Genomic DNA, 25,939 nt, shown 5'->3' with positions numbered 1-25,939 from the left:
AACTGAGCCTGGTTTGGATATCGGTGATCCTGAATCTGGAGGTGAGGGGTCCGCTGGATCTCGTCTGGCGCTGGCTGCTTGTTCGGGTTGCAGTGAGGTAAGAGCCGCTGTGTGAGTGTCGATTGCAGCGCCATTTTGGCTGCGCCTCACTGCCGACTTGTATCTGTACTCCATGCGATTCCACGGGAGTCGGCTGTCATTTCTTTTGAGCGCCATTGCTCTGTGTGACTCGCAGGAGAGTCGGCTCGGTTCGTGGTTGCCGAAGGGTCTGGTGGAATGCAGACAGACGCCTTATTAGCGGTCCTGTGTGAGGAGCTCTGCTCTTGCGCGGCCATCATGTCCACACGCCGGTCACGCCCCTTAGCTGCTGACTTTTAATGAACAGCCACTCACCTGTCCCCCTTCTCTCCTCGGTGCCTCCATTGGAACTGTGGGCACCCTGCCGTGACCGCTTGTGGCTTCATGGTCAGGCGCGCACTGCGCATGCACGAGTCATACTGCGCTCTCAGAGTAGATAGGCGATCTTCTGGGACCTGTCAAGTGTCCCAGGAGTTCGGCTAGAGGGAGGGGCTGCCTTGGGGGCGAGAAGGAGTCGCCTAGGCGGCCCTCTAGGAGGAAGTGGGACAGGAGGTCCCCTTCAAAACAAAGAAAGGACCCACTCCCCCTCCAAAAATATGGCATGTAAGGGGGCAAGTAGTACTTAAAGCGGAAGTTCCACTTTTGGGTGGAACTCCGCTTGAAGCTGTGCTCACATGTGAATTATCAAGATACTATTTCATGCGTCACACAGCATTAACTGACATTAATCTATAGTCACAGATAACTGCTGCCTGGTGCTTAGGCATGACAACTTGCTATGGGGGGGGGGCGTGTGGAGGAGAGCCATGCCAGCAGATGTGGCTGGTGCCCTTTATAACGATCAAACAATGGTTACTAAGCATTTTTTTTTTTTTAACCACTTGTTCTACAGGGCACTTTTACCCCCCCCCCCCCACCTGTCTAGGCCAATTTCCAGGTTTTTAGTGCTGTTGTACTTTGACAATTGCGCAGTCATGCAGCACTGAACGCATATGAAATTTTGTATAATTTTTTTTCACACAAATAGAGCTTTCTTTTGGTAGTATTTAATCACCATCGTTTTTTTTTTTTGCTAAACAAATGAAAAAAGACTGGGAAAACTTTTTTTTTTTTTTTTAAAGGGGTACATTTTCTCCTCCACTGATGAGGCTGCACTGATGAAGAGGCACTGGTAGGCACAGATGGGCGGCACTGGTAATCAGGACGTTGATGATTGGTGCAGATGTCCCCTTATACACTATCCAGTTACTGGTTCTCGCCTCATGCTGCGCAGCATGAGGAAAGGAATGCTGATAACCGGAACGTGTGTTTACATTGTGACCAGCTGTGATTGGACACCGCTGTTCATGTGGTAAAGAGCTGTTGATTGGCTCTTTACCCTGACCTGTAATGAACTATGTCCAGAGGACACAGCGATTTACAGAACATGCTGTCATATGACGCCCTCTCAGAACTGTCCGACCGCTCTGTAGCCATCATTTTGCTATAGTACAGCAGTCAAGTGGTTTAAGTTGCCTAATCGGTTGTTTAGATTGTCTATATGCATGAGATCACTGGCCAGAAGTTACTGGGTTACTGAGGTCCAAAGGAAACTAAACACAATGGGTAAGAAAATAATTATGTGTTTGACCAGATAGTGACAGACACTTTAGCAGGGGTCATCAACCCTGTCCTCAGGGCCCAGTAATAGGCCAGGTTTTCAAGATAACTTAAATACATCACAGGTGATATTGTTTGCTGCTCAGTGATTGCAGTATTCTAGTCTACATCTCCCCAAGGTAATACATAAAATATGACCTGTTAGTGGGCCCTGAGGACAGGGTTGATGACCACTACTTAAAGGTATTTAATTGCTTTTGGAGGTATTTAGATTATGATTTCTGTGCTTATATTCTAGCATAATAAAGACACCAACACACATAATGTATTCTGTGTAGCTTTAAGGATTTTTTTTTACGCCTTTTTGTTCATGCCTTTATTTGTATGAGAGAGAGAGAGAGAGAGAAACATCTAATACACACATCTCTGCTGGAAGCTAATAGGCTGAGGCTTCCCAGGGAGAAATCTTTTCACTGTACTAAGAACAACAGGTATCCTCAGAGTAACAACTGATTTACCATCCTAAACCTCCCTGTTATTACAGAAACAGAAGTGTGAAGAGCAGGGCTATCCTGCAAAGGAGATCATTGTAGTAGAGAAGTGTCTTGTTACATTTTAAGACTTCCTGCAGACTGCTGCAAGCTGGTGTGAGGTATAGATTTAATTATGCGATACACGTATAAGTGGTAAGTGAAGTTGATAATATTTACATTTTTTTTTTTTTTTTTTTTTTTTTTTTCAAAAAGCTGGTTGAATCAAAGAAAATGCCTTGATTCCCCCATCCACACATTCAAAGTGGATGGGGGATTCCGTCCTGCTGTGGTATTGCATTCTTACTACAGGGAGCCTGATCGTTCAGAAAAAAAACCCACAGGGTGGTTGGTCAAAAGTCAATAAATTTACTTGTGTACAACCTGCATGTCCATACATGGATTGAAATTGGTCCAGAGCACCTGCTGCCATTTTTCTGCACCCCAGTTCCTATGTTTTCATGCTTAGGACATGGAAACAAGGCTAGGCTACTCGGCTATGAGCAAAAACCTAGTAACTGGGGTGCAGGAAAATGGCGGCAGGTGCTCTGAACTGATGAGTCAAAATTATTGAAATATTTGGCTGTAGTAAAAGGCAGTTTGTTCATGAAGGGCTGAAGAGCAGTGCAATGAGTGTTTGCAGGCAACAGTAAAGCATGGTGTCATGGGGGCTGCATTTCTGTAAATTGAGTTGGAGATTTGGTCGGGATCATTGTTGTGACAGACCAAACCAAGATGGGGTCTTCGGCAGAGGTGAAGGAGAAAGCCTCCTCACGCACTGACTATGGCCCAGGGCGAGAGCAGATCATTCTCTAATGATGGACCACCACTTAATGGACACTGAAAATGTGGTTTGGATTAATTTAGATGGGACAGTAATATTTATCTAGAATATATCCCAGGAAATATATAAAGACTATCCCTGGTTTGTTTGATTCTAAACTATACATGTCAATTGAAAGAGCTGGTCACATTGGCCTCTGGGACTGTGTAGGAGCCGGACAGTTTGCTACTGAGCTTTCCACCTTCCAGGAAAGGTACTGGTTTCAGTGCGAATGGGGGTTTTGGGGAAACAACTACACAAAGAATGGAAAGCGGAGTTAACCAGACTGGTCCAGGCGGAGATGCGGTTGGACGAGTGCTACAATGCCCTCCACTGGTTTGTAGCCCAAGTGTGCCTGTGGACAGTGGACGACACCCCAACAGAAGGCTTTGGCTATAGCGGCCTGGGGCTGTTTTTAGAGAGGCTGTCCGTGGACCCTAAATTTTGTAGTGATTTGGAGTGGATACATGGATGCTGAATGTCTCGAAGTTCTCTGGGGACTGGAAGATTCAAAGTTTCTAGTCGATGAGGAATGGGATCTGGAGATCGCCTACAGATGGCTGCTAGATTCTGCTCGGCACAGGTCTTGGCTACCTTTGCCTGGGTCTATCGGGAAATACCAGCCGACAACATTCCTGGTTTTTGATTCTGAACTATTTATGTTAATTGAAAGATCTGGTCACATTGGCATATGGAACTGCATAGGAACCGGACAGTCTGCTACTGAGGTCTCCTGCTATTATCTGAAGGTGTTCTGTGTTTACTTGTGTTAATGTGTATTGTACCTTTTGAGCTTGAAGCCGGCAAGTCTGACCTGCAATGAGACATCCGAGTCATCCAGGTGGCTAATTAACATAATGTTTTAGTATGTTGTAATTCTGTTTCTGGTTACAGTTTGTATTTGTTGGGGTAAAATGATCAGGAGGGTAATGTGCTCCTGTGGAATATAAAAGTATGTGTCTGAGTTTCAAATAAAAAGGGTTCCAGCATTGCAAACAAGAGGGTCCTGCCTAGTTCTTGGGTGCAGAATGCAGCTATAAGCGGTATATGAAGGAAGCACTCAAGTGGAGTGTGGGACGTTCCGTTACAACTAGTGTCCCCAATGCTGAGAAATATAGGCAGATAATTTTCCATCTTGCCATACCATCAGGGAGGTGTGTGATTGGTCCTAAACTTTTTGTGCAGCAGGACAACGACCCCAAACCTACAGCCATTGTCATTGAGAACTATCTTTAGTGTAAAGAATAAAGGAGTCATGGAAGTGATGGCTAGGCCCTCACAGAACCCTGATCTCAACATCAAGACTGTCTAGGACTACATGAAGAGATTCCTTCAAAAACTGCAACGGTACCTAGAAGAATTGATGCTGTTTTGAAGGCAAAGGGTGGTCACACCAAATCATGATTTGATTTGTATTTCTCTTCTGTTCACTTTTCATTTTGTTAATTGATTAAATTAATAACACTTCTATTTCTGAAAGTACTTTTTGTAAAAAGTATCAAAATTGACATGTGGGTCAAGTGGCTGAAGGACTTTAAAATTGTGTTCTTGAACAACCGTGCAAAATCCCTTAGTTCAGAACTTGTATGCTAGCATTATAAAATTGACTAAAGGGAAATTCACTAAATGTAAGCAGTTTACCCTTTTTACTTTACTTGCAATGAGGGCACCTAAACCTCAGTCCTGTACCGATGTGCCAATGCCCAACTGCCTATTATCTCATGCTGACAAAGCAACTTTTTTTAGAAACCTAGTAACAGCAGAAAAAGATGAAGTGGTCCACCGAGTCTGTCACATTTTTTTATTAATTTTTAATGTTTTGTGGGCGTTTTTATATATTTTTTTATCAGAGTACAGATCTAGGTTTGTCCCAAGCATGTTTAAATCCACCTTCATGTTGGCTTCATATTGAAATTACTGCCCTCCTAAACCTTATTTACACCCATGATGTATTTAAAAGTTTGTCATGTCGTCCCTTTCCTTTCTTTCCTCCAGACTGTGTACATATTAAGTACCCCTCAGACCTTTCACCACTTTTGTTGCCCTTCTCTAGACTCATTCTACAGTATCTTGTCAATATCTTTTTTGTTGGTAAGGTCTCTTCCATTTCCTTCTCTGGAGAACTGAACTACGTTATGAGGTAAAGCCAAACAGAAACTAAAATCTAATCTTCTCCAAATGACACTTAAAAGCCCTGTTCAGTCATAGAAAGCATTTATAAACCAAATATAATGGTTAAAGGCTATACTGCTACACACTTGTATCTGTATATTTTGGTTTAAACGTGCATAGTAACACAACCTGCATTTACTTTAGGTGAAACTATAGCCCAGCTGACTGATATGAGCATTGACGAACTTCCTGATTCGGACGGTCAAGTTACCATTTTTACTGATAAAACCGGAGTGGTAAAAGCTGCTAGACTTCTCCTTTCTTCAGTTACGAAGGTGCTGGTGTTGGCAGACAGAATTGTCATTAAACAAATTATCACTTCCAGAAACAAGGTACTTAAATTTATTGTTGATGGCTTCAATCCATTTGCAAAAGAAAGATGTGTTTTTTTGCCGCTTTATCAGTGACATCAGATTATATTTTCTTTGAATAAACAATTATAGCTGGTGTACTGCATATCTTGAGAAGCTAGCATGTCAAAATCAATGTGTAGCTTTTCCGTAGTCTGGTCTGTGTAATCTCTTGCCATTTTATTACCTTCTTGTGATATATCGTATAGCCTTTTGACATATCTCCTGTATCAAGCAAGTCAAACACTAATAAAGCAATGGACAAAAGAAGTCTGTATTCCAGTCTTTCTTCCCTGGACGCATACTGTCCCTAAACATTTGTGCAGCTAAGTGCACAGTCCATCCGCAGCATCTGTCCCTCTCCTAGTTGATAGGCTTTCAGGAGCAGGGCTGGGTGGAACAGATGCACTCTCTGCCCCAAGGTTAACACCGGAGCCCCATGCACCAGGGCATAACTACCTCTGTTCATGGGCCTCAGTCTTTAAGGTGTTGTATGTTTACTAAAGGCCACATCTACAGAAAGAGTATATCACTTTGATAATTATCTTTATAGAAAAAATTGCATCTTACAACATTTTATTCTGGAGAAAAGGGCCATAACATTTTCAAATACTTGACTTCAAAATATGAAAGGAAGCCTAACCTTTTTAACAGGAGTATAGCTGTGGTCTCGTTAAGTTTAAAATCTTCAAACCTGCTGAGGACCCCATAGAACAAAGAGAACCCAGAATACACCAGTTGTATAGAGCAGATATTTTTGTTTTTATATCCTCATGAGTGGCTAAAGGAAGCCTTCATTAAACTTTACACTCTCTCAATGAGCATCCTTTACCTCTCTGCCTTTCTCCTCAGTGTGCCACTTTCCCATGCCTTTTTCTTATTTGCGGTGACTCTTATGCTTGGCTACTTCAACCACCCTTCATTGTAATGCAGACTTTGTTGTAATTGCAAGATAAGCACACACGCAGAGAATGGGCCGTGTAATCACCCAGAGGCACTGCCCATACAGCAGAGTGCATACAATCCAAGCACGCCTGATGACCATGCTAGGAGGGTGCTACTATTATAATATTTATTGCTAAAGTAGTGCTTGCTTTCTAGCCCACTGAGGATTCAGACATTTTGGGTTATACTGCCACCCACAGGAGGATTTGGACACACACATCAGTGACAGGCGTTAAGCAGCCTGGTATACCCCCCCCCCCCCCCCCCCAACATGCCTCGGTTGTAATGTTGGTGGCTTAGAAGCAGGAATATATTTTCTCTACTGGGAAAACTGTAACCATTTTTACTAGACATTTTGTTATTTTTCTCAAGATTATGCATTCTTCTCTTGAAGATGTTGCTATATATACTGATTGAGCTTGTCTGTTTATACAGCTGTCCAGGTAAGTGTGTCCTCAGCGTAAGCTTTGGAGACCATGCCCAGACAATTGCAGGGCCTTCCTATGAAATTTGTACTGTGTTAGTTAGCCACAGAAAATGTAAAGCATTGAGAACTACTACTGCTAAGTGTCATTACTAGTCTACCTACCCACCCCCAAGCTGGCCCAAACAAACTTTGTCCCTCACTAACTTGTGCGGCCGCTGGATGTACTGTATAAAACTGTATGTAGCATTACAGCACTATTTTTCGGGTGCAAGCCAAGACCTTCCCATCTTTTACGGAACACAATACAGTCTATCTAAGCGGCGCTCAGCCATTCATAGAAAGTGATGTATTCTAGCAATGAGTGCAAAGCTTCCTTTTGGCTGAGTCAGGTTGTGACATCATTAGCCCACCTTTTACTCATTGCTAGAATACATCACTTTCTATGAATGGCTGGACGCCGCTCAGACTCTATTGTGACAGATATAGTGCCTGAGTAGTTGCAGACGTCTGTCATAGCTACTGGCTCAAAGAAACCATTTTGGCTCTTAATTGTGTGGTCAGTGCTACCTGCTACCTTAAAATAGAACAGCCTGTAGCTTCAACTAGCACTGTTACTAGTCTAGGTTCCCTTAGAGGCCCTAAGATTAGAGCACCTTTTCCTGTGATACACCCTACAAAAAAAATGTACTGTATGGAGACTAGGAAAATTGTGTTAAATTATTCATACTGCCCAATGCTTTGCAGACCAGTATCCATTTGAGGATGCCGTTAAATAGTGGGTCATTCCCCGCTCTTCTGGCAGTGTCGCTGACTATTCCTGTAGAGGCTGAGCCAGTGTTTAAGGATCCCATAGGTAAACATTTTAGCAATTTTTTTTAAAACCTTGTTTGGTAGACTCTGCCATGGCTTTGATGTTGGGTTGTCAAATGTTGGGGAAATGGACTAAACTGATCAAAAGGATCCAGTTTCTATTCATGATTGCCTTAGTGTAGTGTGCTCAGCAGTCATGCTTGACTGCACTACACTACTTTGTGTTTCCTGTTTTATTTCCTGAATTTGTCCTTATCTGTGAACACAGATTTTTTTGGGGGGGGTAAAAATGGTCTGCAAAATAGGAAGGTAAAACTGGACTTTTTTGCACATGCACTTTGAGGGTCAGTAGCTCTTTTGTAGCTGCTTTGAATACCCTAGTCAAGTATTTCACTGGGAGTAAGAGAATTGCAACAATAAAAGAAGCCTAGGCCTTAAGCTGGGAAGATTCAGCTTGAGGGTAAGGCTTTTTATTGTTGGACAATGTCTACATTCTTCTGTAGGCGGGCAACTGTATAACTCAAATGTCTCTGATCCTGTGTCCTTTAATGAACTCCATGAAAATAATTTTATGGTGAGTACAAATATCTTAATTTCTTAGCCTTCACTGTTCTTCCGGGTACATTGTGTCGATACTCTGCTTGAATGAAGTTCCACCTGTCACTTATGAATTTTATACCCTATTGAGGCTTTCACCTCAAGGACCTAATCTCGGCTTGCCACACACCTATCACACCTACCTTTTTAATATACCCTCCGCTTAGACAACAGACTAATTTACAGTATACAAACATTGACTGATAAATAAACTTCCCCTTGTAACCTTTAGCATTAGGTACATGATGTACTTGTATTGATTTTATTTGGATTTCAGTATAAAAATATTAAAATGGGGCAAAAAAAAAAAAAACAGTGGACTTTGCTAACGGTACAAACGCCAACTGCCCCAACCCGTAACTGGCCTTAAGAGCAAGGAGCACATGGAAGGGTGACGCATGTCAGACAAAAACAAAGAAAAACTCCCAGATCAACTTGCCAACCAGCCTGCAACAAACCAAACTGCTCTGTCTAACAGTTCACGTTAAAAAATTTACCCTGTACTGACAATGTCAAACCCGGTAGAATATCAAACCAGATCACTTCCTGTGTTTCGGCTATTGCAGAAAACCACACGCACTGCACATGCGCACCACATCTTCTGCGTATGCAGCGTGACACCATGTCAAATTCGTCAACCATCGGCCATCTTGCTACACCCTGCACTCTGCCATACTGAGCCTGCAGTCAGGAGGTGGCAGCGGACATCTTTTTACACCCACCCAACTGCTAATGCTGCTCTACATGCACAGAATCAGCAATATGGACAGTGGCACATAAATATTTGCTGACCTCAATATTTACTAAAAAAAAAAATTACTGTACATAGGATATTTGCTGGCAGCAGATTGTCCTTATTTTAAATATGGATAATGTTTTTTAAAGTAGCAATGTGTAATGAATCCCAGCTAACTGAACTTTGCTTGTGCAACTGTGAATGCATACAGGATCAAGGTTAGTAAATCTACTCCAAAATATGCACAAGCATGCACTCTCATTCTCATGCCCCTTAATTAATCTTAATGCCTGGTTCAATTAAAACAAATGTTTTCTTTCAGGTCCTGGCAACTATGGAGTTCCTTGAAAAAGTGAGCAGCTTTCAAGAGTTTGTTCAGATATTTAGCCAGTTTGGCAATGAAATGGTGGAATTTGCCCATCTCACTGGAGACAGACAAAATGTACGTATTATATCTGACACTGGTCGTGGGAACCTAAGGCACATGCTGATTAAAGAAAAACATCTAAGACTAATCTGAGTGGGAGAAAATGTTTTTTCTTTCTATGTTGTCATCTGTAAAAAGATTTAAACTTTGCACATTCCTTTCTGGGAGCTGGTGGCACGAGAGAAATTTGTTTTTCTGTACTTGCAGTTAATTTAAAAGCAGTAATCATACTTATTGTATTGCTCAACTTAATATATATGTATGTATGTGTGTGTGTGTGTAATAAATATATATATATATATATATATATATATATATATAATTATACTTTTTTTTGTGAAATATGATACTTTATTTTTCCAGGACTTGAAAAGCGAGAAGAAAAAGGCAAGCATGGCAGCGGCAAGAGCTGTGCTAGAAAAGTGTACTATGATGTTGCTCACAGCATCCAAGGTGAGATTTTCTTTCAAACTGAATGTGGATTATTTGCAGGCTATCCTTTTAAGAGGATTGGAATATCTTTGAGGTTAGGTTGAAATAAATGTACAGTCTGAATATTTGCAAAGTCAATAGCCCTTTCAGTGCCGTTCTGTTTGTTGACACACTGTGACCTGCATCCCACCAACATCTGTGTATAGCATTCTTTGTCGCTAGGGAAACCATTTCCACTGCTGCTAGACAGTGATATGTATTGAACTGAGTAAACGTTCCCTCTTTAAAGAATGGAATAAAGTATAGTGGTAGTCCGGAAAGGATTCTTTAGCATCGCAGAAGGCTGTTCAGAGACCTTGAGAGGCAAAATCCCCTTGTTTTCTTACTGCTTGGACCATATATCACTACAAAGGAGTACTTTACCCATCAAACAGTGAGGAAACCAACCTTGGATGGAACGTGTGATGGAAGTGATCAGTAACATTCTTGCAGAGCACTTGGAGATTTAGTGTGAATTTGTTAGTCGATGTGAGAGTAATCGATTTTAGCACGGTTTGATCTACAATCAAATGCCCAATACTGAGCAACAAAATCTAAGTAAAATACCTTTTGTTTCTCATTCATTATAGGAGATGTAATTGGGTTTTACTGCTGCCTACAAGAGGATTTGGTTACTGGAAAAAAAGAAAAAGAAAAACTGTTACCAGTGACAAACCCCTCCCACTCCTTGCATGCTAGTGTTTTAAGAGGATTGGGTGTCTTCTCTGTTTAGAAAAGTGTAACGGTTTGTTCTAGCCATTTTTTCCCCTACTTATTATTTTTAAGAAGTCAAGCCTTCATTACACGCTGCGTGAGCTATTTTCTTGGGAACAACTCTGGAGGCTGTTCCTAAACCCTACTGAACTGAATGATTGTGGTGCTTTCCTGGAATGTGGACTTCAGGCCATGGGCTCTGCGGTTGGTGGTTTGCAAACCCTTGTGTACAGTGTTGGCTAGCTGTGGAGCACTTTCCGGGTCCAGAGCTGTTGCATAGTCTTTGGTGTGACACCATTACTAAAATGCTCATTTTATGAGTAGGCCATGTAGGCTTACCACTGAGGACTGTTTAATTAGTTCGGTCCATTGGATGGACCAAACTACTTTGGCGTTGGCTTCCAGGAAATTGGTAAAACAATGTTGAATTTGGTGTTGCATGCACTTTGTGCTCTGTTCTTGCCATCCAGCATGAAATTATATCTTTCTACCACTGCTTCTAATTGCAAGAGAGGTTCCTTGCTACTAGTTAAAGTGCTCTGGTCATTTACTCATATGCTGCTAATAGCAGACATTTTGTAAGTTTTTACTTGGCATTCTCAGTTAAGTTGTCCCTCCCAAGCAGTGCAACATTTATTTTACAAAAGTTTTATTGTCCTACAAACCGACAGTACAGGTATACAATAGATTGTTATAGCATACAGCGCTTCAAGGTCCCAGACTATGGAATGCTTTACCAACCAGCATTCGGTTGGAGGAGAATCACTTGACCTTTAGAAGAAAGATTAAAACTCATCTCTTTTGATATCAAGAGACAGGAACAACGAGCGCCCAGAGGCGATTTAATTCGCATGTGCTGCGCTATATAAGTTCTTCACTCACTCACAAAGCTAATTTGGACCCAAAAGCCCTCACCCGCATGGGGGAAGCATGAGCCGTGATTGTATGGTATATTCAAATAAAATGCAAAATGAAGAGTCCTTAGGACCAGATGGTCTAGAACCCAGGCCATGCCCGGCTGAGTGTAAACCTGCAGTATGAGTGTACAATACACAACAATAGAACCTGAAGGATAGCATCCTCTAGAAGGAGTAGAAAGGGTTAACAGCAAAGAAAGACAATATAAAAGAATGCAGAGAGGAAAAAAATGGAGCAGAGCGAGAGGAGAGGTAGAAGCGAGAGGAAAAGAGGGGAGTAGGAGGTCCACCAGGTGCGCGCAGGAGGAGTCTTATAATGATAGTAATGCAGTGTCAAACCTAGAAGGGTGGTAGTATGTGATCGAGGGCTGCCAAACCCTAAAACTTGTCATGCGTGTCAGAAAGGACAGCCATTAGTTTCTTGTTAACCATGACATTGTTCAGGCGGTTTTTGACTGCCTCAAAGCTAAGTGTGCGGATTTTCCATGCTCTCGCAATTTTCAACCTAGTTGCTGTAAAGAGATGCTGGACTAGTTGCCTTTCTGGACGTTCTAATTCCACAATGGGCTTACCAAGGAGAGCCACATAAGGGTCCATTTTGATATTAATTTGAAATAGATTGCAGAGGAGAGTGCATACCCTGATCCACAGTCTGCACGCCCACGGACATGACCACCAAATATGTGCCTGGGAACATCCCCTAAAACAAAGCCGAGAATAATTTGGAATAAAGCGAGCCAATCTCGCCAGTGTGTAGTACCACCTATACAATACTTTATAGGCATTTTCCAGAATTAACACATTACGTGAGCACTTGGACAAGGTTAGTGTCATCACCTGCCAGTCCTCAGGGTCCAACTGCTTCCCCAGTTCTCAGCAGTGCAACATTTCATACCCAAAACATAAGGGGAGCATTCCTGTTGTACGGGTCCTTGACTCACAATTTGCTAATAGTTCCGCAGCAGCCTCCAGTGTTTTTCTCTCCAAGAGCATGACGGTAACAGCCTAGAACCTTCCCCTGCTTGTGTCCTTGTATTTCTCCAAGTCTTCTTTCAAACTGTCTGGTGTGGTAATTCTATAACAGAAGCCAAATTGCTACTTTAATTGCCAACTCCAATTTCAGAGTTGGCAAATATCTGTCTGCAGAGATGGCAGCCTCTAAACCTTACATTACAGAATTCTTATGGGAGAGAAGCTTAGGTGATTTAAGTGCTTACCTTAAGGTGGAACTCTAGTCAGAAAATTAGGACATGCTAGATCCATTCATGCTGGCCCGTTTTGCAGGTATAGCAATGGAAAACATAAAAAATAAGTGCCTATGCAGTTTAAAATCCAGTAATACACTGCCTCACCCTGCTCTGCACATGCTCAGTTGCTGTGTATTTTAAGGCATTGTGCCGAAAATGTAAAGGCCGATCTGCTGACAGCCTAAAGCTTTACTACTGCTCAGGGGCTCTATGCTTGAGCAAAATGTCAGCCTCCAGCAAGAAGAAACACAAACAATGCTGGAGGCAATTTACAGTGCATATTCACTTTAGTCACATGTTTAACCACTTGCCGACCGCCCACTGCATATGTACTGCGGCAGGTCAGCTCTATTGCACGAAACCACGTACCTGTACGTCATTTCGTGCAATAGACACCGTGGGCTCCGGCAGTGCGTGTGCTGATTGGACAGAGAGGGATCCAATCCGCGGGTCCGGTGGACCCGTTGTCTCCCGGCCACCCACGATGGTTCCCGAGCAAGGCAGAACGGCGTTCTGCCTATGTAAACAAGGCAGGGAAGAAGATCTTGTGTTCCTGCTAAGCAGGAACATGGATCTCTGTCTTCATCCATTCAGACAATCCCCCACAGTTAGCAAGCACCCTCTAGGACACACTTAACCCTTTGATCGCCCCAATGTTCACCCCCTTCCCTGCCAGTGTCAGTACAGTGCATATTTTTAGCACTGATCATTGTAATGTCACTGGTTCCCATAAAAGTGTCAGGTGTCCGATTTGTCCGCCGCAATGTCGCAGTCCTGCTAAAAATCACTGATCGCCGCCATTACTAGTAAACAAAAAATGCCATAAAAATATCCTATAATTTGTAGACGCACTAACTTTTGTGCCAACCAATCAAAATTCGCTTATTGGGATTTTCTTTGCCAAAAAATATGTGGCAGAATACATTTTGGCCTAAACCAATGAAGACATTTTGTTTACATTTCTTTCTTGGATGTGTTTTATAGCAGAAAGGAAAACATTTTTTTTCAAAATTGTAGTTCTTTTTTTTTTTTAACAGCGTGAAAAATAGGCAGAGGTGGTTATATATACTACCAAAAGAAAGCTCTATTTGTGGGAAAATACATACATTTTATATGGGTACAGCGTTGCACAACCGCAAAGTTGTCAATTAAAGAAATGCAGTGCCAAACACCTGTTGATGCCATTGGAGGCTCCCTTGGCTGTTCTGGGGGAAGGGCATATACCAATATTGACATTGACTCGTACAGTGTGAAGGTACTAATGAGGCTCTGCCACAATCTAATGTTCCCATATTTAAAGCAATTTGTGGACTATGTGTTTTGGGAGCAAAGGGGAATGGTTTCTTTGGACAGCATCTATGATGGAAATGTATTGGCTTCTTTGAGGGATTGCAAAGAAAATATGATTCGCCCCAATGTACTTTTTTATAGGCATCTACAACTTGGACATGTGCTACATACTCATTTGGTACCCATGACACTTATTTCTCTGACTACCCACTAATAGGAGTGCTTAGATCTCAGGGCCCTAGGGGACTTATCTCAAATCTGTTTTTACATTTACTTTATGCCACGACTAGCGGGGCACCACTAGAAGTGAGCACCAAGTGGCAACAACTTGTCCCAGATTTATCTGATGAGAACTGGGAGGAAGCATGCTCCGCCCATTTATCCCCGGAAGTCTGCAATAAATCCTTCTTTTATATGCTACCTGACATACCATACCTGACCCCAGTTGGACTGCACGCAAGTCACATTGGGCCAGATTCACGTAGGGCAGCGGCGGCGTAACGTATCGTAGATACGTTACACCGCCGCAATTTTTCATCGCAAGTGCCTGATTCACCGAGCAATTGCGATGAAAACTACTCCGGCGCAAGGCGGGCCAATTTAAATGGGCGTGTGCCATTTAAATTAGGCGAGCTCCCGCGCCGGACCTACTGCGCATGCTCCGTGCTTTGCGCGCCGTGACATCATTTTTTTGAATGGCGACGCGCGTAGTGTAATTCCGTATTCCCGGACGGCTTGCGCAAACAACGTTATTTTTTAAATTTCGACCCGGGAACGACGGCCATACTTTACACAGCAATACGATTGCTGTGTAAAGTTAAGGCACCAAAAAAAACGACTAACTTTGCGACGGGAAACTAGATTAGCGGCGACGTAGCGAACGCGAAAAACCGTCTGGGATCACCGGAACTCCTAATTTACATACCCGACGCTGGTTTACGACGTGAACTCCCCCCAGCGGCGGCCGCGGTATTGCATCTTAAGATCCGACAGTGTAAAACAATTACACCTGTCGGATCTTATGGCTATCTATGCGTAACTGATTCTATGAATCGGTCGCATAGATAGAAACAGAGATACGACGGCGTATCAGGAGATACGCCGTCGTATCTCATTTGTGAATCTGGCCTAGGTGCACCTGCATGTGGGTGGATTTTGCACATGTTATGTGGCTCTGTCCGGTTATAGTGCGATGTTGTCTGCAGTCTTTTGTCAATTTCTGTTCCATGTTCCCCCACTGGTGTGCCTGTTGGGGGTCCTGGACGAGGAGCAATGGCCAAGACATATTAGGACCATGCTACTCAACACTATTTATTGCTCTAGCTGTAGCACTCAAGTGGATCCAGCCCACACCTCCATCTATACATAAATAGCTTTGGTTAGTAAATCAGGTATTACCCTATACAAAACATATTTTTGAACACATGGGTTGCCCAACTAAGTATAATAAAGTGTGGGATGCTTAGTGTTCTTCCAGCCTTGCTGTAACCAACACGTGACAATACCACTAAAGGATTTGAGAAACTGCTATTAATACTTTTGTGCTTCTTTGATATTTTCTATAGCATGTGTATCAGGAGCGATATACTGGGAAATGTACCTTACTGTTTTGTGTGCTCATGTTGAGCGCATTTGATTACTGTCATTGTCATGGACCGTTTTCAATAAAAAGTAAAGAAAAAAAAAAGTAATTCGGTGCCGTATCGCAAAAAATAAGGGGTAAGGGGGTAAAACCTTCCGGGACTGAAGAGGTTAATGTGGAATGTGTATTCCTTGCTAAAGAACATTATTTTGTTCTGGGTAAAGTTCTGCTATAAGGACCCCTAAAGTGTGTGACAGTTGTGCTTTTGCATTCCATTCCATGTACCAGAAAGTAGGCATTAATTGCGTTTACTCCTTCCTTCCCGTTGAAGATTTTTTTGTGTATTGTCTCTAGCATCTGAAGTAATGCAGAGGGGGAGATTTACTAAAACTGGTGCACACAGAATCTGATGCTGCTTTCCATAGTAACCAATCGGCTTCCAAATTTAGCTTGTTTAAGCTTTGACAATAAGACCTCATGCACACTGGATGTTTATACAGCTGCTTTTGGCTTCAGATGTTTTTCTGCCCTCCCTTAACCACCCCAGCATGTTATCCTATGTGACCATGCACACATAGGTTGTTATCGGCATTTTTTGGCTATGGCGTTTTCTAGCTGGAAAAAAACCCCCAGAACTAGTGGGTCTTGTGAGGAGTTTTTCAGCTGGAAAAACGCTCGAAAAAACATCAAAGCCCAGCTATTTGGCGTTTTATCAGCGTTTTTCAGCCATAAGCTTTTATGGGGAGTATAGTTTTGCAAATAAAAAATGCTGAAAAACGCTTCTACAAAAATGCTGAAGAACTCACTACAGCTTTCTACAGCTAATGCTACTGGCGGTTTTTTATAATGTCCAGTGTGCATTAAGCCTAAAACCTAGAAGCTGATTGGTTACTATACACAGCTGCACCAGATTCAGTGTGCACCAGTTTTAGTAAATCACTCTCCATAGTATTTTCTTTTGGATGTCTGCATTTTACATTTTAGCATTAGGACAAATGTCTAAGATCTCATTTTACCGCTTTGGATTTTTGAGGAGCTCATTGCCCCAAAGACAATGAACCAGAGTAGGCCTGAAGTGACAACATTTTGGGCATGTGGAGATTGATGGTCCTAAAGATGCAGGCATTGGTTGTATGTGCCCTATGAAGAAGCTTGAACTGCATCTTTTGCCAGCATTCACTGACAACGATTTGTCTGGTTAGGTTGTAGGCTTGAATAAGTGTGTATGAAAGCTCAGGTGGCAGTCTTTAGTCCTATGTTTACAAGGGGGCTGGAGCTGAATAAAAATTAGGGAGATACAGTATCTAAAAAAGTGAGTACACCCCTCACATTTTTGAAAATATTTTTTTTTTTTTTCATGTGACAACACTGAAGAAATGACATGTTGCTACAATGTAAAGTAGTGAGTGTACAGCTTGTATAACAGTGTAAATGTGTTGTCCCCTCAAAATAACTCAACACACAGCCATTAATGTCTAAACTGATGGCAACAAACGTGAGTACACCCCTAAGTGAAAATGCCCAAATTGGACCCAAAGTGTCAATATTTTGTGACCACCATTATTTTTAAGCACTGCCTTAACCCTCTTGGGCATGGGATTTACCAGAGCTTTACAGGTTGCCTTGCATTTCTCCACCTTCCATTTGAAGATGCTCAAGAGGGTTGAGGTCTGAAGACATGTTTGGCCAGTCCATCACCTTTTACCCTCAGCTTCTTTAGCAAGACAGTCTTGGAGGTGTGTTTGGGGTCGTTATGTTAGAATACTGCCCTGCGGCCCAGTCTACGCAGGGAGAGGCTCATGCTCTGCTTCAGTTATGTCACAGTACATGTTGGCATTCATGGTTCCCTCAATGAACTGTAGTTTACCAGTGCCGACAGCACTCATGCAGCCCCAGACTATGACCCTCCCACCACCATGCTTGACTGTAGGAAAGACACACTTGTCTTTGTACTCCTCACCTGGTTGCTGCCACGCATGCTTGTCACCATCTGAACCAAATACGTTTATTTTGGTCTCATCAGCCCACAGGACATGGTTCCAGTAATCCATGTCCTTAGTCTGTTTGTCTTCAGCAAACTGTTTGCGAGCTTTCTTGTGCCATCATCTTTAGAAGAGGCTTCCTTCTGGGATGACAGCCATGCAGACCAATTTGATGCAGTTTGCGGCGTATGGCCTGGGCACTGACAGGCTGACCCCCCCCCAGTCCTTCATCCTCTGCAGCAATGCTGGCAGCACCCATAAGTCTATTTTTAAAAGACAACCTCTGTATATGATGCTAAGCACATGCTCTCAACTTCTTTGGTCGACTATGGCGAGCAGACCCTGTCCTGTTAAACCGCTGTATGGTCTTGGCCACTGTGCTGCAGCTCAGTTTCAGGGTCTTGGAAATCCGTGTAACCTAGGCCAGTGATGGCAAACCTTGGCGCTCCAGATGTTTTGGAACTACATTTTCCATGATGATCTACTACACTGGAGAGTGTATGAGCATCATGGGAAATGTAAATGGAAAAATATATACTGCGCTGTGCAAAAAATAAATACAAAAATAGCAGTAGACAAAAAAGCAATGTGTCTGGATATAGAAAAGTGTAGCACTATTTGTGTATACAGGTGTAAATACTTGTGTAATTGGAGCCAAGGTTTCGCCATCACTGGCCTAGGCCATATTTTTATGTAAAGCAATATTTACATTTTTTTCTGATTCTGATAATACTTTGCCATGAGGTGCCATATTGAACTTCCAGTATGAGAGAGTGATGACACCTAATTTAACACACCTGCTCCCCATTCAAACCGGAGACCATGACACCAGGGAGGAAAAATGGCTAATTGGGCACTTTCACTTGGGGGGGTACTCACTTTTGTTGCCTGCAGTTTAGACATTAATGGCTGTGTGTGTTATTTTAAGGGGACTGCAAATTTACACTGTTTTACAAGCTGTACACTCACTACTTTACATTGTAGCGAAGGGTCATTTCTTCAGTGTTGTCACATGAAAAAATATTTTACAAAAATGTGAGGGGTATACTCGCTTTCGTGAGATACTGTTTGTCCCATTGGCAGTCGTCTCGGTGAAATAAATTCAAGGGGAGTTACCCATATGTCGATCATATTCTGCAGTCTTTTGAAAGTGAAGCCAGCAAGACCAGATCTTTGTGAATTGCAGGTTGTACAATTTTGTGTAGTACTGTTTGAGCTAAGAAGCTATGTCAGCATTTGTCTCCAAAAATACACGGCCATTGTGGCAAATGGTGCATCATCATACTCTCCCTTTTGGTATGAAGGGCTCTGGCAAGTAGTTTACTACTCTTGTTTCCCTGCTTATAGAACAATTTTTGCATTAGAACGTATTTATATTTTACAATGTTGAGTTCCTCCAAGAGGGGGTGATTGTGCCCAGATTAAATCTTGAAAACCTTGTTATGTATTTTTTTTTTCTTTTTTATGTATCAGCTGTTTCGCCACAGCAGAGATGGTGGCCTACTTATCATGGTTTGGTTTGGTGGCCAAGCTAATTTATTTGTGTACATTGCACTGGAATAAGAGAGGCCTTGATATATTTTAGCTGCAGAGCATTGCTAACATTTTGTGGTCTATAAGCTTCAGCAAGTCCAGTAACTCCACCTGACACAGTTCTCCAAATATTCTACAGATCTTCTTTTCCCCAAGTCTGTGATTCTCATTTGAGTGGTGAAGAATTCATCCTCAAAGGCAGAGAGCCGTTGTTTCGCTTCTTGGAGGTTATGGACCTGAGTGAACAAGTCCTGTATAAACTTTCGCAGGGTATTCTGAATTTTCAACAACTTGGTGATCGCTGGGCACAGAAGGCTAGCTGCAGCTTACGTGATCGTTGCATGTCTTCCAACGTGTGTTACAGGTCTGGGGGTCGTGTGGCAGCCATATTGGAGCAATCAACATGTTTGTTTCCTCTGTCTATATAGATGCAGTACAGAATAGTTTAGGCAAGAAAACCATCCATAAAAGTAGTTTGCAAGACTGCCATCAGCACTTTCAGTCTTTCTCTAGGTTTTATCAGGTGGATGTGCAGTCCTTAGCTGAAGCTAGCTTTTGGTGTAAAGTCCTTTTAGCAGCAATTTGCGGTGAAGGGCAGTCCCGGTTTTTCTTTTTTCTTTTTTTTTGGTTGGCCTATTTTTGTTTGCTGTGTTTGCCCAAACCCATGTTGGACTGATTTAGCATGTTTATGAAAACATGTGTCTCTTAAAGCGGAGGTTCACACAAAAATAAAACCTCTGCTGTCCGGTTTACCGCCCCCTCCGGTGTCACATTTGGCACCTTTCAGGGGGGAGAGGGGAGCAGATACCTGTCTAAGACAGGTATTTGCACCCACTTCCGGGCATAGATCCCTGCATTATCTGCGCAATTCTACGCCACATCCGGCTCCCCCCTGCTGTCTTCTAGGAGACACACGGGTCCCAGAAGACAGCAGGGACCAGTGGCATTGCGCAGCAGGGAACCAGGAAGTGAAGCCGCAAGGCTTCACATCCTGATTCCCTTACCAAAGATGGCGGCAGCCGAGGCAGAGATTGGCTTTGGGTGCTGACTTCGTGTGCGCGCTCAACAGGCATGTGTCCTTATTTTAAAAGTCAGCAGCTGCAGTATTTGTAGCTGTTAACTTTATAAAATTAAAATAATTTGGCGGACCTCCGCTTTAAAGAACAAAAAAGAAAATTAGCATTTTTGTACACTCCATAAAATCCTTTTTCATGGAGTTAATTGAGAGACACGGGTCCCACCCTTCTGTGTTTATGGTCTTGCTCTCAGCACCACTTCAATACAAAACTGAAGCATGCTGGAAGTGGAAAAGGGGTTACCAGTGTGCAAAACCTCCTGTAGATGGCTGTATAGCCCATGTGTCTTTAAATCCTACAGCTCTCAATGAACACTAAAGGATTTTACAGTGACTACAGATTTTTTTTTTTTTATTCAAAAGATTTAGAAGAAATCGGAAAAGTATTAAACGGCACATACATTACACTTGCAATTGGATGATTTACATCAAAAAAGAAAACAAAAGCTAGTTGGCTCGCTGCGTCGAACGTCAATACTTTTTGAGTCCGACCTCAAACAAGCATGTTTTTTTGTACTGAAAAATTTCTATTTAAGTTTGTTTTACCTTGCCAGACACCACCAGCTACATAATTTTGACTAAGATCCAAAAGGTACGATCAGATATCTGGCTGATGGATACAACCATCTTTAACCCACGATATTCTGGATGATTTAGTTTTTGATATACATTCTCTATCAACTGGACCTGTATCAAGGGGAATGTACTATTCTACCTCTATAGCTATGGTCTATATGGAGTTATACCACTAAGTTACACATTAAGACCATTCCACATTATATAGACCTCTGGCTGAGGTCATTTACATTTTCTGATGCTTGTACGCTGCTCTGACGGACATAGCTTTCTTTTTTTTGAGTTATGTTCTTCGTCTTTATGGGTAGAGCATCAACATTTGGGATATAAGCCACAAATCTGGAACCCGCAAGCCTTATGTCCCTGAAGATCTGTATTTTTGTTTTTGAAACGCGCTGGTCGTTCTGTCTGTCTGACAAAGCTCTGGGCATTTCCTTGCAGCTGGTTTCCATTTCTGTTCCCAATATGTTTGTTTGCGTATATCCCCATGTTCATGCTATATATTATCAATGTGTAATACATTTTGAATACTTTTTTTTTTTTACTAGAAAACTGTTTGTGGCCCAGTTTAAAGTCCCAATCTGAGGAATTCAAGTTATGACTATTTAAGTTTGTGTATGTTCATTAATTCACTGTAAACCTTTTTATAGACTTGTCTAAGGCATCCCGATTGTGAATCGGCACGTATTAACAAGGAAGGTGTCTTCCAAAGAATGAGACTAGCATTGGAGCAGGTTATTGCAATTGTAACCGATTCACGACCGAATGGGGAGACTGAAATTGCACCTATCAGTATATATAGTGGAATCAAAGAGTTTAAGGTAAGGCATGTTTTTTTTTTTATCTTTAAATTGTGTTGATACTTTAATCTATATACTAAATCATACTCAGCACTGTACTTAAAATTTCAATATCCTATCCAAGCCTGGCAGGGGAGACACCATGATCACGAAGGTGGTTCTCCCAGGGCGAGGCTCAGCCATTGCACTCTGGCTGAGCTGACCCCTGCGATTTCCCCAAATGCGGGAAACTCGACTGCATATTTTTTGGTAGTGGGAGAAAAAAAAAATCAATATTGTACCTTTCTAAAATATAAATAAAGTAAATATAAGAAGCATGTCGACCCGAAAGTAGCTACTGAACTTTTTTTGGGCGACATGCTTCCCACGATGCGGATTGCAGCATGTTAATATTGTGCGACAATCATGGCAGATCCGCACCGTGATTTGAGGTGTCATTGAAATGGCATCTCAAATGTGAGTTCTGTAATTTTGTCATTCACACATCGGCATTTTCAAATTGTGGGCAGATTCGTGACAAATCTGCCCGCGATTCAAAACGCTTTAGTGTGAATGCAGCCTCAGGGTTTTTTTTTTTGCAACAAAAATTCCCCTTCACTTCCTGTCCTGAAACTCCAAAGTTTGGAAGTTCCCTGGGCTCAGTTTCTAGAATAAAGGAGTAGACCATGTGTTTCACTTTAGCATTACACAGCAGGAAGAATGATCTAATAACAGTCCAAGATAACCCCATTGTCCAGCAGAGGGGGGGCGCTAAGAGTTTAGTAGTGTTGGGTCTGTATAGAAAGCCGAGCCAAAATTTTGAAAAGCGAGAGAAGACCTGACAATTTTGGGTATTTGACGCAAAGTGTTGACATACAGACATACTGTAGCTTGCACCATGTAGGCAAAAGGGCTCAAGCCATGACATGAAGGTCAGGGTTTATTACCCTATTAAAATCTCTTGGCTGGACGGGAAAAACACTGATGCGAGTGGCCATACACGTGCCCCCCCCCCCCCCAAGAATCTACCGATTATGCACACTCCTTGGGAGCCTGCAATAATGCAATCTTTGCTCACTGCGTCAACCACAACACTGATACTTGTACTTGCCTGCTGTGGGTGACCCTGGTTCCATTTGATCACTGCCAGCCATCCCATCACATGGACAGTAGTAAACAATGTAATTTCCTGGCATCATTTACTACTGTGCGATCTCCTGTGATGATATGTGATACCTGTGGTCAATCACATCATCTTCAACCACCGCCCCCTCCTTCCCCCCCAGTAGGCTAGAATTGCTTGTCTTGTAGGAACTGAGACTGCTATAGGTGATGCTACGCCAAGATCTATTCTCTGACCGCTCCTATGGAGGCGACTAGTACAGTACATTGGTTTAGACACAATTGTTTGATTTGTATGATACACTATCTGGTACATGATCAGTCCAGTGACAGGAAAAGTCTCACATGTGGAATCCTCATACTCGGGAGGAGTCGCAGAATGTGTTTTGGGGTGTAATTCGAACTATGCTCATGCTGTTTGTGAGAAATATCTTAATAAATTACCAACATTGTGTAAAATAATGGTTTCATTTTTGTTTTGCATATTCCAAACACTTTTGACAAAAAAAGGTGAGTCTTCAAAAGACTCACTATGCCTTTCAGAACATACCATTCGGTGCGTGCTTTCCAAAATGGGGGTCATTTTGTGGGTGTTTTCCACTATCCTGGTGCTCCTGGGCCTCCAAAATTGTGATAGTCAGGAAATTGGCTGCATAATTTATGCCACTGGAATGCGTGAAGGTGCTCTTTGGATTTTAGGCCTCTCTATGTAACTAGGTTATTTAATATCTTAATTATAAAAGAAAACATTTGACACTAAATTACAACTTCAAAAAAGTGCTATGCCTCTTAATACCAAAGACTGTTTGTTTCTAAAAAGGGGTCATTTGGTAGGTATTTGTACTGTCCTGGATTTTTAGGGCCTTAAGAAATGATATGGGCAGTCATGACATATCCTCAGTACCGACCCACCTGATATACTTCAACCTCCACAACACCACCCTAATTTCCCAATAAACGACTGACAAAGTTGTGGAGTGAAAATTGGCCTTACGGCCTATTTTTTAACAATTTCTAAACTTAAAATAAATTACCATTTTTAAATAACATTAGACAAACTTTTCCATATCTTGGTGGTCTTGGAGGCAACGACTCACAAATTGGTCACTGGGACAAAACTATTTAACTTGGGCCTCAGTAGCAACACACCGACTAAGGGGCAGTACACATTAGAGCTGCACGATTCTGGGAAAAATGAGAATCGTGATTCTTTTGTATGAAAAGAAGATCACGATTCTCAAAAATGTATTTAAAGTTATTTTCAACACAAAACGGAGCTTATGTGCTTAAATACAGTATATGTAAATCTGACTGTTTACATGTTCAATTTTAAAAACCGCCGCAAACCTGCTGACCTTACATGCTTGCTAATGTGAAAGAACAGCTCTGATTTTCACATTAAACTAAATGTGAAAATCAGAGGTGTTCTGTCACATTAGCAAGCATGTAAGGTTTGCTGCGGCTTTTAAAATGTATCATGTTAACAGTCCGTCAGATTTACATATACTGTATTTAAGCACATAAGCTCCGTTTTGTGTTGAAAATAACTGTGAAAGCTAAAATTCCATTGGGTGTAACAAAATGTCTGCTTGCCCCTTGTTCTCACCAATATTACTGTGCAGAAGTGTGGGGTAGAGCAAGATGTCCGGGGACTTTCCTATGGCTACATCCGAGTAGCGGTACCGCTCGATCGCTGCCATTTGCGTTCCACGCTGGATCCGAAACGAAAATCGCGGGTCATCCAGCCTGGAGATCGTGCGGGGGGGTGAATCAAGATCGCGATTTTCTTACGATTAATAGTGCAGCTCTAGTACACATGTCTGCAGTGACCTACCATTTTACCCCTTCCTGGTTAACCCTTGTTAACCAAAAGGTAGCCGAATAACCCCATACCACATATGGGTACCACCATTTTACTAAAACCTTCCAGCCTTTTCCTCCTCTTCCCGAGACCCAACACTGCACAACCGTTTCGAACTCCACTGCATCCTCCCCGCCTACAACTTGGGGAGGGTGGGTGGGAAGCTTCTTCCTCTTTCTAATGGAGGACCGACGAACGTCACTTCCTCCTGCTGGCTTATATGTTAAGCACCATTCTTCAGACCCCAGATCACCTCCCTTTTCTTAAAGGGGAAACTCCCTGCTCTGTGTATGCTAAATATATACTGATTTGGGTGATTTTTAACAAAGAAATGTAGCAGAAAATGTTTTTTGGCCTAAATTTATGAGGGAAGATTATTATTTATTTGTAATAGGGTAAAACTGAGTGGCAGTAATTTTCATTTTAACCGCTTGAAGACCAAGCCTTACTTCTAACCACCAAACATACACACACATATTAGACACCCTAGGGCAAGGGTCTCAAACTGGTGGCCCTCCAGCTGTTGTAAAACTACAAGTCCCATCATACCTCTGCCTGTGGGAGTCATGCTGGTAACTGTCATTCTTGCAATGCCTCATTGGACTTGTAGTTTTGCAACAGCTGGAGGGCCACCAGTTTGAGACGCTTGCCCTAGGGAATAAAATGTCGACTTCTGCAATCTTTTGTCACGCAGCATTTGAAAAACTGCTGCACAAATACAATTTATTAACTTTAATAAATGTAAAAACAAGACTTAAAATATACCGCTAATTTTTTGTAAAATATGAAAGATGATGTTACGCAGAGTAAATAGATAACTAACATATCACAATTTTAAAATTGTGCACGCTTGTGGAATGGCGACAAACTATGGCACTTAAAAATCTCCGTAGGCGACGTTTTAATTTTTTTTTTTTTTTTACAGATTACCTGTTTAGGGTTACAGAGAGGTCTAGAATTTATTTCTCTGGCTCGAAAGTTTGCAGCAATACCTCGCGTGTGGTGTGAACACAGTTTAGATACGTGTGCGCGACCTAAGTATGCGTTTGCTTCTTCATACAAGCACATTGGGATAGGGACACTTTAAATTTAAACTTTATTTTTTTTATTTTTTTTACACTGTTCCTTAAATTTCTTTATTTCTGATTTACTTTTATTCCTATTACAAGGAAAGTAAACATCCCTTGTAATAGAAATAAGGATATCCGGTCCTCTTTATGGAGAGATCTGGGGTCAAAAAAGACCCCAAATCTCTCCTTTTACCTTTTTTAAAAGCAAAATATTTTGCTTAAAAAA

General features: G+C 42.0%; 1 protein-coding gene and 1 non-coding gene across 3 annotated transcripts in view; both read left to right on the top strand.

The window, feature by feature from the left end:
• CTNNAL1 (catenin alpha like 1) overlaps positions 1-25,939 on the top strand; it is a 270,763-nt gene that overhangs the window by 130,433 nt on the left and 114,391 nt on the right. The window contains exons 3-6 of one of the 2 annotated variants that reach the window (XM_040353515.1): positions 5,347-5,534; positions 9,390-9,509; positions 9,858-9,947; positions 21,532-21,702. In XM_040353515.1, the coding sequence (XP_040209449.1) occupies positions 5,347-5,534; positions 9,390-9,509; positions 9,858-9,947; positions 21,532-21,702 (569 nt within the window). The remainder of the gene's footprint in view (positions 1-5,346; positions 5,535-9,389; positions 9,510-9,857; positions 9,948-21,531; positions 21,703-25,939) is intronic. The other variant, XM_040353516.1, reaches the window with a different exon arrangement.
• Positions 21,799-21,968, top strand: LOC120942145. The gene has a single exon (XR_005749932.1). It is a non-coding gene; the product is annotated as a U1 spliceosomal RNA (small nuclear RNA).

Source organism: Rana temporaria, chromosome 5, assembly GCF_905171775.1.
Source record: "Rana temporaria chromosome 5, aRanTem1.1, whole genome shotgun sequence".
Classification (NCBI taxonomy): Eukaryota; Metazoa; Chordata; class Amphibia; order Anura; family Ranidae; genus Rana; species Rana temporaria.
Note: the sequence above shows the minus strand (reverse complement) of the source record. Positions and strands in the feature narration are given on the sequence as shown.